General features: G+C 39.6%; 1 protein-coding gene across 4 annotated transcripts in view; it reads right to left on the bottom strand.

Moving 5' to 3' along the window:
• LOC147029615 (insulin-like growth factor 2 mRNA-binding protein 3) overlaps positions 1-20353 on the bottom strand; it is a 316214-nt gene that overhangs the window by 294018 nt on the left and 1843 nt on the right. For all 4 annotated transcript variants that reach the window (XM_085872801.1, XM_085872799.1, XM_085872797.1 and 1 more), the window contains exon 2: positions 20277-20337. In XM_085872801.1, the coding sequence (XP_085728927.1) occupies positions 20277-20337 (61 nt within the window). The remainder of the gene's footprint in view (positions 1-20276; positions 20338-20353) is intronic.

The following is a 20353-nucleotide window of genomic DNA, read 5'->3' as shown; positions in this document are numbered from 1 at the left end:
GAAGTAAATGATAAACAACAGCGAAGTGAAAAGGATAATGATTACCAAATGCATTTTGAAATGTATTCAAAAGTTGGGAACATGTTAAATTATTATTGCAAAGGTTACAAAGGACAAGTTAAGCTGCAAAAAGTTTCTCAACAATAAAGTATATGCAAGCACACACCTCCATTTATTATATATTCACTGAAATTGGACAACGCGTGCACACAGACCAAGTACTTTTAGCAGCTCAGTGGTTTCAAGAGAACGTTTAAACAAGAAAAAGAACAGCTTGAAGAAAAGTTGCTTTTCACCATTTTTGCTCTTTCGATAACAAAAAATAAAAAATAAATAAATAAATAAAGTAACAAGAAACAAAGAAAGAAGACAAAACCAAATCAAATCAGGAAAAGAAAAACAAGATTTTAGTGCTGTTGCTGAGCAAGATTTTCTTTGCAACGTTGGAAAACGTGCCTTGAGTGTGAGATTAAAATAAATAATACACAAACTCATTTCCTACATCACTGGAGGTGGGCAAGCATCAATGTACAAACATTGACCTCTCACCCACACCACATCACATTTTCAAAATGGCTGCAAGCTTGGCCAGGCAAAACTGGCCCAACTGCCCCCACTGTGGTAAACAAGACCACCAGGGTTGACAACACTTCTCTCTTCTTGCCATCTTTCAAATATTTCCAAACTTTTATACAACAGGAATGGATGATAGCAATAACAATACCAGATGTTCAACAGCCAATAACTACAGCAACAGTTGATACAGATCATTTTTAAAGGCCAGGAGCTGACGGTGTAAAAACTCTAAATAATACCATGAATGGGTATAATACAGCAGAAAGCACTTTCATCAAGTCAAAAAACAAAAACAAGCACAAATTCATTTCCCTCCCTCTTCACCTTGTCTTTTTACAATGATAACTGTTGATAACTAATTGGAAATCAGAACATTTTTCACACAATAGAAATAGTAAAGAAGCCACTTTTTTGTCTCTTTTGACACAAGCAGCAAAAAAAAAAAAAAAAAAAAAATTTACTCGTTAAACAATCTGAAAAATCGATTTCAAAATGGATTGACAAATATATTTACCAAATATACAACAAAGAAATGAGCAATTAAAAGAGGGAAACTTGCTTATAGCAACTTTCACTTGTACACAAGTCTATTTTAAATGGTGGGGGGGGGGGGGATGAAAGAATTACAGACATTTTATATAAAGTATTCGTGTACTTCTGTGAGCCTACTTCAGACATTCTTCATTCTTCCATCAGTCTCACTCTCACTCTTGTGGAGGGGGGTAGGGAGGACATAAATATTCATTGGGGAAAAAAAAAATTCCATAAAAAGAAAAGTCTGACACTTCCTTACCATATTTGAATCAGGACCTTTCAAGCTTTTCATGCTTAAATTAATAATCAATCAGGCATACATTGTTGGGTTTTTTTTTTAACGAAGTGAATATTGGAAGGAATGAAGTTTTTCATCCTCTTTGAAACATGCCAAAATGATGGTTTACTGCAAGTATGTGAGCCAATTAAAATAAACTAATACAGAGATGAACTTGAAGGGCACTTGGAAGAGCGCATACCTCTGTTACACAATTCCTGATCCACAAGAACATATTGGGCCAAATACATTTTTTAAATATCATATCATTCGATATATATATATATATATATATATATAGTTTTTGGCGCTATCTCTCAATGGTGAAGAATCACTTAAAAATTCTAGTATCCAGATCCAGATATTCACCAAAATCTAATCAGTTTGTCCTTGTCACACACCCAAACTGTCCACAACTTTTTGAGATATCCTGCACACGGACAGACAAACAAACAAACCAAAACAAAACAAAGAAAAACAAACAAACAGCCAAAAAGGGGTGAAAACATAACCTTCTTCACCTTCGGTGGCAATGCTAAGAAGGCTGATTTTATGATTCGAAACCAGACATGGTGGTGTAATGGTTAGAACGTCCGCTCCGAGTCTGGGAGATCGGCAGTCGCAACCCCGGCCGAGTCATACCAAAGAATCATAAAAATAGGACCACTGGACCTGCAGCTTATCTGGGCCCTGGCCTGATATTGTAATGCAAATTTGGTCGCATTCTGACTGGTGGGTCTGGAGAAGAAGATTTTTGAAGGAAACTCCTAATTTTTTTTCCCAATAAGTCATGAAATCCGCCATTTTGACACTGTCACGCGATCAGCATGGCCTGTGCAATTTAACATCCCTATCCTGGCCTAATGTTGTCACCCAAACTTGGGAGCATTCTGACTGGTGAGTCTGGAGAAGAAGATTTTTGAAGGAATCTCCTAATTTAACATCCCTATCCTGGCCTAATGTTGTAACCCAAACTTGGGAGCATTCTGACTGGTGGGTCTGGAGAATAAAATTTTTGAAGGAATTTACCAAGTCCGCCATTTTGACATACTTAGTCACGTGACCGGAATGAGCCGATTGGCAATCCCTGTTACCAGTCAGGAGCAGAACCTTGCTGCCAGATTTCAGCTGGATCAGCCCAGCGATTTGGCCAGAGAAGTCGAAATAGGAGACAGATGGACGGTGTACGATGATGATACCTTTCTGAAATTCCAAATCCAAATAAGCTAAAAATGGGAAGTGTTGCAATTTGTGAGTAATCAACCTCCAGTATTCGTCAGTTTGCAACTCCCTTTCTCCCCCCGCCCTTCCCCCATCCAACCAACAACACCGGGTACATAAGGGGGAAAGTGTGCAGATGTTAATGCTGTGCAGAGATGCATTTGGTTCCTGAACCACAAATAACTTGCTGCGCATCTTGAACTCATAATTACTGTTAATCACAGCCTCCAAGTGTAAAATGAGTGGGGAAGGTGATTCCACTGGAAAGAGACAGAAGGAAGTGATGCCTTTGAGCAAAAAAGTGAATTGTTAGACAGTCTAGCTCCGGCTGCGAGTGCAACTGCCGTGGGCGAGAATCACCCATCTGACTTCCCTTGCAACACCAGGACAATTGTCCTCACATAATCATCAGGGCATCATTATCATTATATGTCAATAAAAACATTAACATTGTTCTGTATGCTGTGCTGCAATTTGTTTATTTTAATCATTGTTCTTAACCATTTACCACCCCCCCCCCTCCACCCATGTTCAGTCTGACCCGAGAACCTAAAACACTTCTTGCCATTAAACGAAGATATCCGTATTCACAAATTCTGCATTTGTGAAGTTTTCCAAGAATTTAACCCTCCCTGATACGGAGGGCCTTGTGTACATCAAACATGCGTGAAACACTGTACACCATCTGTAAATGACAAATGTTTAAGACTTCGTACCACTGTATATCGTTGATTAATGACAAAAACCCACAGACATTTTTTTTGTTGTTGTTGTTGTTGTTAATCTTTACCTCCGCCACCAAAGGTGGGCAGTGGATATGTTTTCACCCCCTGTTTGTCTGTATATGAGCAGGATATCTCAAAAAGTTATGAATGGATTTGAACAAAACTGGGTTGACAGTTTGGGGGTGTGGCAAGGACCAATGAATTTGATTTTAGTGACGATCCAGATCCGGATCAGAGAATTTTTTTTATTTTTCAAGCGATTCGTCACCATTGAGAGATGGGGCCAAAAATGATATACAGCATGATATTTCAAAACTTTGTGGATGGATGACAAAACTTGGTGGGTGACAAGAACAACCAAAATCCATTTTGGTTAAAGTCCAGCTGCAAATCCAGCCTTCCAGTGGGATGCAAAATGTGAAGTTTTCAGCCTGGCAGAGGTATACGCTCTACTGAGTGCCACTCTAGTTTTTACATGATCGAAGCAGACGGCATGGCACGATACTGTTAGACGAGACAGAACACAGCCACTCGGTTTGAGGAAAGTGCCATCACTTCCTGGGGTACTCGATACCAGTGACATCACAACAAAAGCGCCGCTTTTCTCACCACATTCAACGGGGCATTTCCAAAGGATAAAGAGATTTGTGAAAAACCAAAAGAAGATTTGTAGTAGTTTGAACCACTCCACTGTCTGTTTCCAATAAGATGGGTTTTCCATAAGTGTTTGTAATTATAAATTTCTTTAAATTCCACAATGACATTTATAGAGGAGCACTATGTTGAAGTTGTAATCAAGAGCAGTTTTCATTTAGGATTGGGCTGTTTGGTATTCCAATCTGAGTAGCCGATAGTTCATAATGCTGGGAAGAAAAGGTGAGGGTCATATTCGTTTATCCATCATCTCCTAATGTCAGTGCGATTCAATGTAACTGCTGCTGTCGTGAACCAGATCCAAGTTTCCTCCATGAATGAACATTTGGCGATGCAAGAAATAAAATAAAATAAAAAATGAAATTTTGATCCACCATTCTTTCCCATGGCTTTACGATTATCCTATCTTCTTTCTCCAGCCATCTAAAGCATGAAACCCAAGAAGTGCAAAATTGAATGTTCGATGAATATGCTTTTTCTTTTTTTTTCTTCTTCAAACATAATTTTGCCAATAAAATTATTAATTTCCCACATCTTCAATTGTGGCCACACTCAACATTTTAGGTCTTGAAGCTGCAAGACCCAGTGACTGCAAGATACTAGAGAGTTTATTATCCACATTATAAAACAGATTTGGCATCCACTGCCAATTCAATAAAACAATTTAACAAATATCAGGAATATCAAAGTGGCTTATCAAAGCTGAAAACATAACTTGTACATTACCATGACAAACCAAGGATAACATAAGAGAGGAAAAGATAAAACGACAAAGTTAACCATCGATAATTAGGGAAGAAAAAAAACAAAAATCCACACAATCTAAAAATCTAGAGATAAAAAAAAAAATGTTGATAAACTTCCAACAAATGCATTCTTGTAATTCACATCCAATTATTTTTGATGGTGGTCTTATAGTACAAACGAAATAATGGTAGTATTACTTCATCCAAAATATTAAACTGCATCAAACCCTTCTTGCAGTGTCATTAAACATATTAATTGCATTTGGTACACAATCGCCTAAAACGACAGTACATGGTACGTGGAACACAAAGGTGAATACTTGAACGATTACAACTAAAACTAGAAGAGCACTTGGTAGAGCGCATACCTCCACCACGTAATGCCTGATCCACGAGAACATATCAGGCCCAATACATTTTTGAAATATCATGCTATACAGTACTGTATTGTTTTTGGCCTTATCTCTCAATGGTGAAGAATCACTTTAAAAATTAAATAATTCTTGTGTACAGATTCAGATCGAGATCTTCACCAAAATCGAATCAATTTGTCCTTGCCACACATCAAACATGTCCACCAAGTTTCATTCGAATCCGTCCACAACTTTTTGAGACATCGTGCTATATATCGTTTTTGGCCCAATCTCCCAATGGTGAAGAATCACTTAAAAAATTATTGTAGTCGGATCCGGATCCTGATCACCAAAATCTAATCAGTTCATCCTTGTCAAACACCGAACCTGTCCACAAAATTTCATCCGAATCTGTCCACAACTTTTTGAGGTATCCTGCACGCAAACAAACAGACAGGGGTGAAAACATAACCTCCTTCACCTTCAGTGGCAGAGGAAACAATAGTGGAGTGGGTGTGATGAATGTTGCATTATCCGTTGCAGTTTCAATACATGTTACTCAAACAAAGTGTCAAGAGCAAGGTTTATTTGAATTATTGTCTGGGCAATTGTCAGTCAATTACTCTCTAATTTTCTATACATTCTGTTTTGACAAGTTACCAAATATCCACCAATAGCCATCTACATCATGATTTTCACGATTGGAATAAGTTGAATATGTGAAAATGATTTGTATCCTAAAGATACAACTTTTAAAAACCAAAAGAAACAAAGGGGAAAACCAGCAAGACACTTTGGATACACTCTTAAGGTCATTTGGAAGATATGGTCACATAAGAGCTATCTTTTCAAATTTATCACAGTCCAGCAAATGGGAATAAATATTGGAACAAAGGATGTCAAAAGCTTTAAAAAAAAAAAAAAAAAATTGAAAGAAATTTTACAAAGCAAAAATTAGCCAACACACACAAAACATAAAAATTGCACACTTGTCAGCCACATTAAACTACCAAGGGTGGATGTATGTATATATATATACATACACACATACATACATACATATATATATATATATGTATATGTATGTGTGTATGTATGTATGGATATATACATACACACACACACGAGAACAAATTTAAAATAATGTTTAAAGAAATATCTGCCAGGTTTAAGTCGATGACATGAACCAGCAACTAATTTATAATTTTTTTAAGTTGCCTTTTTCTCATCATGAAACACCAAAAATGTCTTGCTCGTGTCAAAAAAAACAAAAAACAAAACAATGAAGCTTCATGCAATTATTTTGCCAAATTAAAGTCATCACACAGATGCTTGCAATATCTTTGTTACATGTAACAATCTCCATCTTATCTGAATGGAAATGTTTGCCAAAACAAACGTCAACTATGTGGGCACGAACAAACTTTTTTTTGTTGACTGAAAATGTGCAGGTTAAGACAGCATATGCCCTATATTAATTGTAATTTTTTTAAATCTAAGTGGGATACTTAAACCAACATTTCTTTCTACAGACGATAGCCTTGACATAGCCACCAACATTTATCGATTTAAAAGAGAAATGTAAACTTCCTCTCAAGACCCCTTAAATGAAAAAAGACAAGTCAGACATCTCCATTTGAATGGCAATGCAGTTTGGGTGCAGCAACTTCTGATCAGACAAAGTGCATGCACAATTCCCATCATAGGACATGCACTGTGACTGATGATAATGCACAGAGTATCTGCGAACACCAGATATCATGGCTTAGTAGACCGTCATTCAGGTTTACACAAAACAATATTCTTTCAATGCACTGAAATAAAAACTGAATAATTTTGGCACAAAGATGTGTGGTGTAGTGTGGTGTGGTGTGGTAGTGTGATTCCTAAAGTACTGTTTGCTTGTTGCATTCCTATCTTGAACAGTGTCCAAGCAAGGTTCTCGATTAAACCCAACAGCTGTTGGTTCAAATATCAGCAACAGGTGTTTTTTGTTTGTTGGTTTTTTTTTTTAATTGGAATTTTCAAAAATGACACTGTGCGCTGTATCGTCGTTTTCGATACTACAATGATTAGAACACACTTTGCTCTCCATGCAATCTATTTCGATGTGTGTTTTCGCTGTACCATTCCACCAGGTGTTGCCTCCCTAAATGAATCGAGTAAAAGTGATCAAAACGTTATAATGCAGCTGTTAGCCTCCGTAAAGTGCATTTGGCATTGAATGGGAAAAGCTCTCTATTGTTGAAAAAATAAAATCTAATGATTTTAAAATGATTGTTGCTGAAAGTAAGGCTTTATTTTGCTGTCAGCATTCAACAATACACTGATCCAAATATCATATATACATACATATAGAAACACAAACACACACACACACACACACACACACACACACACACCCACACACACACACACACACACACCCCCACACACACACACGCGCACACACACACACACACACACACACACACACACACACACACACACACATCCAAAAAAAAAAGTTTTCTAAAGTAAGAATCTTTGGCACACTTTCCCATGCCCTCACTTCCCAGAACCCTACCCTTTGATCCCCACCTACTCCTGTTGTCAATTCAGAAAGGGGGAAAACAGAGTATGATGGCATTACCAACCAAAGTGTACACATTGCCAAAACGAAGATTTAAAATAAGGGTAAAAACAAATCAATTTTAACTTTTATATTCTTGAATGCTTGTACTCCCTGTCCTTCCACAACACATTTCACAAGGTATAATAACTTTGTACAAACAAAATATACTTTAACACAAAAAAATTCTATTATTTTTAACATTAATCACAAGGATATTTAGAAGACAATGCATAAATCAAAACAACATATAGGATATAAAAGTTGTGTGACACGGTTTTATATGCTTGTATGCAACAATGAACACAAAGTCTCACCAAGGCATTAAAACATTCAAGGAGAAACTTCTATAACAGGTAATCAGCATTTCTGAATCACTTGCTGACAGGGATGTTTGTGATTCTGTGGCCCAAAGCATTCACTGGTGATGTGAACCGATTGGTTCATATCAATTTCCCACAGCAGTGTACATGCATCATTCCCCCCACCCCGACACATGGTCACTGGAGCATTCAAGTTGCGCTTTTCTTCAGATTCCAGGAAAGAGAGAGTTGTCTGTCCCTCACAGGTTTCTGCAGGGATCACACAATCTACTACCAAGCACCTTCTTGTTAACCTCCCAATATCCAAGCTCACTTCCACTCATTTGCTCCTCTTCCCTCACCTTTGAAGCAAACTTCCTCAATATGTTCAGTCCCATTCTTCTCTCCTGGGCTATAAGACAGCTGTTCACCACTAACTCAGATCATCCCCCAACCATACTTATGATATATTCCACCCCAAATGACCCCATTCCCAAGTTATTGTGATTTCACCACTCTCCCTCACCTCTCTTCATTTGTTTTGTTCATTTTCTGTTTCCTTCCTCTTCTTGCTGTGTTTCATTCATCTCATGTGCAGCTTGTTCATCTCACTCTCACCTCTGCTCTGCTGTGATGTTAATGTTTCCCCCTTTATATGTGATTCTAGCTATCGAGATTTTTCAAAAAATAGCAAAAAGGTAGTTGACATCTCATCTGTTTCCCACAAAATGAAAGCAGGGTTGATGCACCATCAAGTTTAGAAGTGTCTGAAATATCATGTGATTATATACATATATAAATGCACTTTTTTTGGATCAGTGGGGAAATTGGATCCTTACAATTCCTGCGTAAAAACTTGTAATGCTCAATAAGAATAAAAACCATTTTGAAATTGTGTGTCATATCTAACATGAACACAAAGTGCATGGGTTTGCAGGATCATGCTTTTGGCATGATTTCAGGTTAAAAGATAAGCCTTTCTTACCAAGACATTATGATCAACAAAATCTGGATCGATTACCTTGAACTAGAAAGCAACGATCAGAACACATAATGGAAACACGTCATCCTCACCAAAACATCTTAAAATCCACACGACAGTACTACCTGGAAGGTGCTTGTGGTGACCCTCTTTTTTGAGGCTGAAAAATACTTGGACTTGTTGAATACCAGGAAAGCAGGCAAATTATGTTCCAATGCAATGTCACTACCGTCAAATTCAGCTCAATCTACATAGATGCTACGGGCAACCGGGTTACAGCCCAATAGGGCCCACCGATAGTCAAATGGCAACAATCAAAGACCGAGCTACAGGTTTGTCAAGTGATGGTAAAAGTCTATTGAAGTCTCAGGGAACTTTGCTGTAAAATGAAAGGATTCCTTTTCATGGATAATGAACATTTTTTTGTTTGTTTTTTTCATCATTTTATGCTATTCACAATGACTCACTGACATGTGAATGCAAAATTATGCTCACTTAGATGAGCAAGCACTGACAATGTAGAGTGAAGTGGAAACAGTTTTTTTTTCGCAAGTCTGTTCTCACAAATCCAATCATTTATTGTTGAACAGTAACAGCTATTCCTAAATTAATCTATTAACATTTAAAGGATGTTGTATATTATAATAATTGAAGTACAACACCCAAAATACTTTTTAAAACTTTTCCTAAATTGCAAACCTCAAAATAATTATTTCCCTAGAGTGAGATCTTTATTAACCTTTAAAGAAACTGATTTCCAACTGTCCGTCTGGGTCATTGACTAGCTCCATGCCTCAGAGGTTTCGACCCTTTCAGCCCAGAACCTCTCCAAAAAGGTGGCTCCACAACCATGGACACGTGTCTACACCGGTAGATCCAAAACCTAAGCTGTCTCCAGACAGTTCACAACCATTCAGCATAAGAGTAGTAGCTCGTCCACAAGCCTCGACTATGTATCCAAAAAAAAATAGAAAAAAACAGAAAAGACATTTATAACAATATTTGAGAGCAAAAGTATGTCGGCACCAACAAACACACACACCTTGAAACAAGGCTATCCTACGGATACCACGTTCCCCCCCCCCCCCCACCACCACAAGTGGCAGACAGCAAAATTGTCAGGCCTGTCCCATCTGATGAGCTGTCAAGCATTTATATATTGCAATATCTTTTTTTTTCTGAAGGATCCATCATTTATTGCATGTGAAATTGGAAAGAGCACTCGTTTGTCGGTCATTGGCCATCTCCACTCTCTTGTTACAGACACCGAAACACTTTGCATTCCGTTCTCCAAGAATCTCTTTCCGGAGCAACATGGAACCAGCTATTTTATTAATCGATTTTAAACTTCTTCAGATGTTGTCTCACTGTCTCTCCATCTCAGCTTCGTTCCATGTGCCGAGCAGTGCTGTGGCATCCACCCAAGTAAGAGTCTAAGAGATGTGGTTGTCTCGAATCTGGGCAAGATGACCGAGCCAGGAAAGACTTCTGTTGGCAATAATATTATCTTGCAACACCTTCTTCAAATACTCTCTCATAACTGGGACACCACTAATGTAAACTTTATTGGTCTTGCCAATACCTATTATGCCTCGGAGGCACCTTCTGGCCTCAAAGGCCTTGATCTTCCTGGAGATTGATTTATTGTTGGTTCATGTCACAACCCCATACGACAGTACACACACACACACACACACACACACACACACACACACACACACACACACACACACACACACACACACACACACACACACACACACACACACACACACACACACACACACAGTAGTGCTTTTGTTTCCAGGGAAAGATCATTGTACCCGGTTACAGGTTCAAAATTTTCACCTTTTGTTGCCGAAAAGCCTGAAATTAAATTGCATTTAATCAGTTTTGTCACCTTTACTTACACATCAAAACCCACAACTTTCAAGAGAAAAACAAATTCCACAAATTTTAGAAAATTAATTTAAAATACAAAACTAGAATATCTTCGTTGGATAAGTGTCTTCCCCCTAAGTTAAGGCCCTGTCACACCTTGACGATTGTCAGCGTATGCCTGACGTATGCAAAATTTGTCGAAAACGCTGGCACACTTCGAATACGTTATGGGTAAGTTTGTATACGTTAAGAGCACGCTGGCAAACGTCGTAGTACGCTGGCATACGTCGTAGTACGCCGAGGTGTTAGACAAATTTTCCATGCTTTAAATTTTTCGACGTATGCACATTACGCGATCGTTGACACATGTTGGGATGGGGATGTTTCTCATCAGCAGGGACTGGGGCACTTGTCAGGATCGAAGGAAAAATGGATGGAGCAAAATACAAAAAAAAATCATCAAGGAAAACCTACTGCCCTCTGCAAGAAAGCTGAAATTGTGATGGAAGTTCACCTTTGAACATCACAATGACCCGAAGCACACAGCCAAAGCTACACTGGAGTAGCTAAGGAACAAAAAGATATATGTTCTTGAGTGGCCCAGTCAGAGCTCCGACCTAAATCCAAGAGAAAATCTGTGGCATGACTTGAAGATTGCTGTCCTTTTTTTTTTGGCAAAAAAAACTTTTTGCTAAATGGCTTCAGCATCTCAGGAGTGGTTTATTGCATACCTCAAAGGGGACTCAACATGGGCATTTTTGAGTAAGGGCTTCCTTCTTGCCACCAGACGGCGGTCTCCTTGGTTTAACCATACAGCGGTCCCTTCAGGTGGGTGCCTGGAATGTCCTTTCCCGAAAAGAGGATGATCACCTCTCTGTTATCATCTGAGCTCAAGCATTCGAACATCGCTATTGCAGCACTCTCTAAGGTTCGGAGACCGGATTGTGGCGAGATCATGGTGGGTGGTTACACCTACTGTTGGCCTGGTTGCTCTGATTGTTACCATGCCAAAGGAGTTACTGTAGCCGTGTCCAATGTCAATGTATACAACACCGGTCAAAAAGCATATTATGAGACTAAGGATTCGTCACTCCTTGGGTGTCATTTCCCTGGTCTCTGTATATGCGCCGACTGAGGTGAGTGATCTCACCGTGAAGGACGCATTCCATACCAGGCTGGAGGCTATGGTTGATCAGTGCCCCAGACAAAATACTCTTCTAATCTTGGGGGACTTCAATGTATCAACTGGAACTGACAGGGATTGTTATGAGACATGTGTTGGTCCCCATGGGTCTGGAACTTTGAACAAGAATAGCACCAAGTTCCTTGACTTTGTAATAAGTCATGGACTTTGGGTTGCTGGTTCATGGTTTCAGCACCCACAGTCTCATCGCTGGACTTGGTATTCCAATGCTGGTGGTGTGGCATAGGAGACTGCCCATGTGCTCATTGATGAATGCTGGATTTTGATCCAGAACTGCAGGGTCTACCAGAGTGCTCAGTTGCTCAATACCGACCAGAGGCTTGAAGTAGCAACTCTGAAGTTTCAGCTTCAATCCAGGAGAATGGTACTACCCCAGCCAAGGCTGCATGTTGGCAAGTTCAAGGATGAGAGGGTCGCTGAGGAGTTTGCAAACACACTGTGGGAATTTGGGGGGTCTGGGTACATTGGGAAATCCTGAAAAGTTGTGGAGTGCCTTCAAGACCACCATCCTTGATGTAGCTGGTGGATGTCTTGGAACTCACAGTAGGGCGAAGAAGATTTTTTTCTCTCCAGGGACACTGGATACCACTGGCCAGTCGCAAGGCCAGGCTTAATGGCAGAGCTGAGCTCTTCAGGGAGTTGAGTATAACTGTACGTATGCTGAGGGTGGACAAGGAGGCCTTTGTGCGAGGATCTGTGGGGGTAGCGCATCACCCGTGGTCAAGTGATTCTCATCTTGCTAACAGAAGAATTTGCGCATTGCGTTCCTCCAAGCCCGTCCCTCGGTGTACTGCAGTTAGAGCGGATGGTGGTGGGATCTTGACAGAGGAGGCCCGCTGGGACGTTAGTTTGAGTGGCTGTACCAGGCTGATCCACCAGCTGTTGAGTTGGATATCAGGGATGTGACTATCCCAATTGCCGACCCTCCAATCAAATGTGATCCACCTTAGTTTGTGGAAACACAGGCTGAGGTGAACCGGATAAAATGGGAGTAAAGCTCCTGGGATCTGTGGCATCCATGCTGAACTTCTCAAAGCTGGTGATAATGATGTACTCGTGTCGTTGCATGCAGTTCTGTGCTCTGCCTGGAACACAGACATCATCCCAACTGATTGGAAGAGGACCTTGTTGTCCCTCTGAAAAGGGAAGGGTAATCGCCAGGAATGCAACAACTACCAAGGGATGACGCTGCTCTCAGTGCCGGGCAAGGTCTTTTCTCAGATAATTATTGATAGGGTTCGCCACCATCTACTTGAGCACCAGTGCCTAGAGCAGTCAGGTTTTACACCAAAGAAGTCAACTATTGACCACATCCTTGCTCTTTGGGTCCTCACCGAACGCAGACGAGAGTTTCAGCAGGGGCTGCTTGCAGCCCAGTTGATCTCTACAAATTGTTATTCAATGAATCAGGATGCCCTCTAGGGAATTCTTGGTCTTCGTGGGGTGCATCAAGACTGATCAATCTGATGTCTGAACAATACTCTGCTGTCGAAAGTGCTGTGAGATATGGTGACACAATCTCCAACTTATTTCCAGCTGTTACTGGGGATCTTCAGGGGGTATGTCTTGGCCCCCACACTCTTCAGCACTTGTATGGACTGGATTTTGTGGAGGATATCAGAGAGACCAAGCTGCGGTACATTGTTGGAGAATATCAAGATCTCTGACCTTGATTTCACAGACGATAGTCATCTTTGCAGAGACTCTGGATATCCTTTTTGGGGCCCGCGAGGTGCTGAAAGAGGAGTTGAAGTCGATGGGATTACAGGTTGCCTGGGTCAAAAACTAAGATCCAGGCTTTCAATTATATCTTGGATGCTGCTATCTTGTCCGTACCTGCTTGTGGTGAGGATGTTGAGGTCACAGAGAGATTCACTTACCTTGGCAATGATATTCATGTCGCTGCTGGCTGTGAGCCAGAAGTCAATCAACGTCTGGGTCAGGCCTGAGGAATCATGGATTCACAGGATCATGTGGTGTGGAGATGTCGGTATCTATGCAGGACAACGAAAGTCCAAGTCTAAGTCCTTGGTGCTTCCAGTCTTGGTTCAAGGATGTGAGATTTGGACTCTGACCAGGGATCTCAGACGGAGACTTAATTCCTTTGGTACCATGTCTCTTCGGAGAATCCTTGAATATTGCTAGTCAGACTCAAATGACATTTATTACCTGCATAGTCCGTGAGTGTCAGCTGCGGCTATCTGGACATATGGCTCATTTTCCTGATGTTGATCATGCTCACCAGATTCATTCAGCGAGGGAGCTTCAGGAGTAGAGGAGGCCAATCACATGCCTCGTGGTTGCAGCAGGTTGGTCAGCATCTGAAGGAGATGGGGATGGTCCAGGCATTCGCCTGGGGGATGGCCAGACGGAAGCCCCTGGAGTACCGGCGGAAAGTGGATGCAGCAACGCACTGCTTCGGCACATACTCCCATTCCTGATCTGACCTTGCCACCCTACCATACAGGCCAGACTTGTGCAGTCCTTGGGGTATTGTTGTCCCACGCACACAGTGACCAGTCTTTGCCATAAAGGCATTACCACTTTCAAAGTTGGCATTGGCCTCTTGGTGACCTCGCTGATCAGTCTCCTCCTTGCTTGGTCATCCAGTTTGGAGGGACAGTCTGATCTGAGCAGGGTCTTGGTTGAACCATACGCTTCCACGACTGAATGATCATCTTAACAGTGCTCCATTGGATATTCAAGGCCTTTGAAATATTTTCATACCCATCCCTTGATCGGTGCCTTTCCAAAACTTTATCACGGAGGTCTTTTGATAGCTCCTTCGTTCTCATGGTTTAGTCTTTGCTGTGAAATTCACTACCCAGCAGAAGAAACCTACAGGAACAGCTGATTTTATTCTGAAATGATCAAAATCACTCCAATTTAACATGGTGTGTGATTTTGAAGGTTACTGGTTACACCTGAGCTCATTTAAAACTGCTATAATAAGGGGGGTGGTGGACACTTGTTAATTAATTTTCTGAAATTTGCAGAATTTGTGGGTTCCGATGTGTAAATAAAGGTGGAAACGTGATTTAATGCATCTTAATTCCAGGCTAAAAGGCAACTAAAGGTAAAAATTTTGAAAGGGGGGGGGGTGTAGAGTTTCTACAGGCACTGTATATTGGCTGTGCATCCTAATTGTCCTCACGTTTTGCCACCCAACATCTTCAATCCGAGCATGCTTAACCCTCACTCGGATATCACCTCATCAAGTCGACGTACTGCTCTCTCTATACTCTTTCTATTGGTACCCAGTGCAAATGCATCAGAAAACGGAAATTACGTCACCGTTTTCAGTGTTGCATGCAAGTCTTCTCGTCTTTTTCACCCACTAATCTTGCAATACATTTGTACAGCACATTTACCCAAAAGGGATGGCATCATTTCCTCCAGCTCTCAATCACCAAATTGAAATAAAAATTAAAAAGGGTTAGGGGCAATTGCAAAGCTCTGGCACAAGCCATTCTTGAATGCAAATCTTTAGCATTGACATTGCCATCAACTGTGACTTCAGCCTTCATTCCATCATGCAGAGATTGAATAGTTTTTACCATTCAAGGAGGGACACCATACCTCTGAGTCTGGAGCACCAAAGAGCTTGATGAGGAACAGTCATTGCTTTTTTTTTTGAAGGTCCACAAAAAGCATGTGTATTTTGGTGTCATGTTCTCTTGCCTTCTCCACAAATTGCCTTACACAGATCATGTCCACACACCCTCTTCCACAATGAAAGCCAAACCCTCCTCCTCCTCCACCACTTTCTGAAACCTCCTTTTAATAATCTTTACAAACAGCTTTCTCACTACATCTAGCAAGCCAATTCCATGCCAGTTGTCACATCTCAATGTGAGGTTCCCCTTCTTAGGTATTGAGATTGTGGGTTCAAATCTAGCTCAGGGTAGCAGCATTAAGATTTGTATTCTAATGGATACAAGAAGTCAAGCCAATCTTATTTGAATTGCCATGTCACCAAGAGATCATCAGGAAATTAATTTGGCTCAACAACCTTCGGGATGGAATGACGTGCCTGCCCGACATGTGGTCGAGTCCCATTCCCTTCGCGACTTTCTGGAGGTCGTTCTGAATGAATTCTGGCCTTCTCCTATACTTTCCACTTTCAAGATAAATATACATACTGAGGCAGAAAAATACCTAGAAAATACAACTAATTCAGAGCATGCAAGATTCTCTGAAGGCAAGCTTGGGCTAAAAAAAAAATTTTAAATTAAAAACTGTTATTGTGACTCCAATTTCCCCTTACAAACGAAGCAATGATCTCACCATTATCCAGAAGGGGTGATTTTCTAATTTTTCTAATTATCAAAATTTTCTATAATAAGCTAATTCCTTGGATGTCCCCAAATCAACCCAATGCAAGCATTTCTCATAAATATATAACAGACATGTACTGCTGCATGACTTTAAACATTCCTTTCTCCCACATAAACTTACATTTCTCCTGAAAATCCCTATAAAATAGAAATGGCATGGATGAAAATTGCTCATGAAATTGCAGGTTTGAAGATATCTGTTCCAGAATGCTCTTGAAAACCGGTTTACAGATACTCGATTTAAAAACAAAACAAAAAGATATTCATACAATAAGCCAAATTTACCAACTGAAACCCAAAAGCTATAAATCATTTAATTGGCCAAAAACCAAAACCGACCAATACAAACATGACAACCAGAAAAACAAGCAAAACGCCTAGCAACAAATGGCTGAGGAAACAAGAGTTTGTATTTTTACAAAGTCAACAATCATTTGGAAATTTCATAAAGAAAAATAATAATAAAGATCAATAATCAGTTCTACACAAAGCCTCTTCACTTCCCAATTAGAGCAAAATGTTTGAACAATTGGGGAAATAGGTAAAACATGAAAACAAAAAAAATAAAAAATAAAGGGCATTCACACTTGAGACCGATTCACAAAAAAAAAAAAGGCGATTATAATAAACCGCATCAATTAATAAAAATAAATATCACGCTTGATGACACGTTTGTATTGCCATCACATTGATGTTAAGGTCACAAAATTGATCTGCAAAGTGAAAAATGACTTTTTTATATCAGGTCCAGCTTCTATTCACTTGAGAATTATTACATATTACAAGTTGTTTTTATACAATTATGCGAGTAAACTTGCTGCTCTCTAACATCATGGAATTGTAAATATTCAAGCCTTTTTCAAAGCAAGATCATCAATTTCAGAACTCTGCCTCAACATTTATTCCTTGAAATGTTTTTAAAGTCAGAGCTGAAAGCTTTTCCATTTTTTAAAAATCTTTGTTTTTGGGGTATTGCTAATTTAAGCACCTTGATAATAGTTTACACTACTTCTAACAAGTTCCACTAAAATTTAATCTCCAAACAGCTTTCTTTAGTTGGACGAAAAAAAAACCAAAAACAAATGTTGCTTACAAACATCACACAGCCTCTAAAGATGCATCAAAAACAAACGTAAAAGACAGGTGTCTAACATTTACCAGCTCAGCAAATGCTTCGACGAAGTTGGAAAAAGAAAACCTAAAAATACTTGATTCATAATAATTACAACTGCAGATTGTGCACAACACAATCAAAGTAAAATCTTAGTTTTTTGGAGGGCAACACAAGAGCTTCGCAAGTGGAAGGCGATAACATTTACCATCTCCAGTTCATTAGAGAGAATCCTTTACAATTCACTTGATGTAAATATTTCAAATCAATTAAAAACAAGTGTCTGATTGCTTTTCCCATTTAACAGAAAACTGCTGCTTGCTGAAAAGATTTTTTGACACATGGTATCAAGATGAAAAAAGCCATTTTCAATGGCCAATGCTGCTCCATTTCAGCAGACACCTCTTCGAATCTTAGTTAAATAAATTGCCAACATAAAAAGACAAATATTCCATTCTTTAAAATAATAACAATAATAAATGAAAAACTTTTATTAAAAACATAAAGTTAAGGCAGTTTTTTTTTTCTTCTTCTTCTTTTAAAAGCACCCATTTGGTCACAATATGCTGTACGCAAACACAACTCAATAAAAAATAAAACAAAAGAAAGAAACAAAAAAATATATATTTTTTTGAAGAGTTCATGTGACTGAAGGTTTGTTCATCCAGTTTCATTAGTTTTACTCACACATTACAAATAGCTATGAATTGATGGAAATTCCAGCACAAACATACTTTAACTAACTTGTAAATTAGTGGAAAAAAAAACAATTTAAAGAATACAAAACAACCAACCAGTGTTGATATTCCCCTAAAATGCACAAACAATTCAAAGAAAATTACAGCAAGTAGGAATCTCTCATTACTCATGACGAAAAGTGTTAGAAACGGTATCGAAGAGTGCAGAATGAATTTTACCATCAGAATGGTTCACAATGTCACCAACAATTAAAATGATAGATAACTTGTCAATACACAAAAATACACAAGCACAAGAAATCAATTACTACAAAGAAGTGGAATAAACACAAAACAAAAAATAAATTCAGGCAGCCAACAATAACCGCTTTATCAATGTCTAATAGCTGTACAGGTAAAGGTAAGAAGTCAAGCTACTCTCCTGCTTCTAAGGCTAGTGCACCTGTGCCACATAGTTATGATTTTTTTTTTTGTGAATGTTATGCAAGTTACAAATCAAAGTGGGTTTATTAGCTTTTTACAACACCCAGCCAGTAAACTGGATGAGGTTAGTAACAGAGTAAAATGGTTAAATGAAAATGACAACTACCTCCAATGCTTTCAGTTTTGTTTTTTGTTCCATCCGTTCATCCTTCTCTAAATTTTCCTCCAACACTCAGATATTGAAAGTTGCATTGTTTTGAAGTTTCCCAACAAAATCAAAAATTATCAAAGCAGGGATCATAAACAAATACAACAGTCTCGTTTACAACAGTACAAAGTCCGTTGAAAGTACAAAGCTAAAAGTGCGTTGGTTAAGCTTTAAAGAGACCTGGTGTATACCCTATAAATCAGCATCAAAGTCCACTCTCCATTCCCAACTTTGCTAGGTCCCTGAGCAAGGTCTTCTCACGAAGAAAGAGATCGACCAATAAACTCAATGGGACACAGACACAGACACGGACACGGACACGGACACGGACAGGGAGAGGGAGAGGGAGAGGGAGAGGGAGAGGGAGAGACTGACTTGTGCAAGACATTGCAAAAAACATCTAATGCACCCCGGTAAAAGGTAACCTGATGGATCTTCAAGGCCATTCGAGTCCAACATAACCTCACGAACAGCAGCAGGGCCACCATTCAGTCCACAGGAAGCACAAGGCAAACCACGTGACTAAATAGTTACAAGCTGCTGTACTCTACAAAGTGAGCAAGAGCAATTCCTCCTTGCAGAAAAATCATTGTTCACTTTGTTCTTCACAAGTACAATGCATTTCCAAACAACTAAATTTACTCACAGGCAAACCCTGTGGCTCAGCCCACGACGCTTCACGAACAAAAACAAAAACAAAAAAATCAAAAATTGTGCCATGGTTTTGCTTTTTTCAAAACGTAACCAAAACCCACATCAGTCAATACATTTTGTCCTGGCCATTGCAACAAAAAAAAAGAGAATAATCATTAAGAAAGCAGATGTACTGTACAGGTGGAAGAATAAGAATCCAGGTACTGGAAAGCTGCATGGAACAAAGGCCATCAAACAATTTCTTCAGAAAGCAAGCAAAATACACAATTGCTCAATGATGTCAAGGTTTGTGAACACTCCCAGTGAGTGAATGTTGGGCAAAAACAACAATGAAACAAACATAAACTCCTCTACCTAGTCAAAACGATACACACACACACACACACACACACACACACACACACACACACACACACACACACACACACACACACACACACACACACACACACACACACACACACACACACACACACACACACACACACACACACACACACCTCAAATCCCAGCAAAACAAGCACTGGACTCATGGAAACAAGCAACTAAACAAAGCCACCATATCATCATCATCATTATCACCATGAGTGTGCGAGGGATGGAGACAAATAGGGTGTGAACGATTCAAATTCTGCTTTTCACCCAAAACCAATGGGCGGAAGGGGGGGAGAGAGAAAGAGAAAGAGAAAGAGAAAGAGAAAGACACTTTTTGCCATCCTCAGGCTTGTGTTCCAAAGGTGGAAGGGATGGACCGAATGTGATTAAAAGAAAGCAATTACCGTTGTTTCCTTTGAACAGAATATTCAACTTCCAAGGTTTTCCCGTGAAGTTCCACTTTACCTGCAAGAAAAGGTGC

This window comes from Eptatretus burgeri, chromosome 3 (assembly GCF_056783735.1).
Source record: "Eptatretus burgeri isolate ZD-2024b chromosome 3, Ebu_testis_v1, whole genome shotgun sequence".
NCBI lineage: Eukaryota > Metazoa > Chordata > Myxini > Myxiniformes > Myxinidae > Eptatretus > Eptatretus burgeri.
This window is presented reverse-complemented; position numbering and strand designations above follow the sequence as displayed.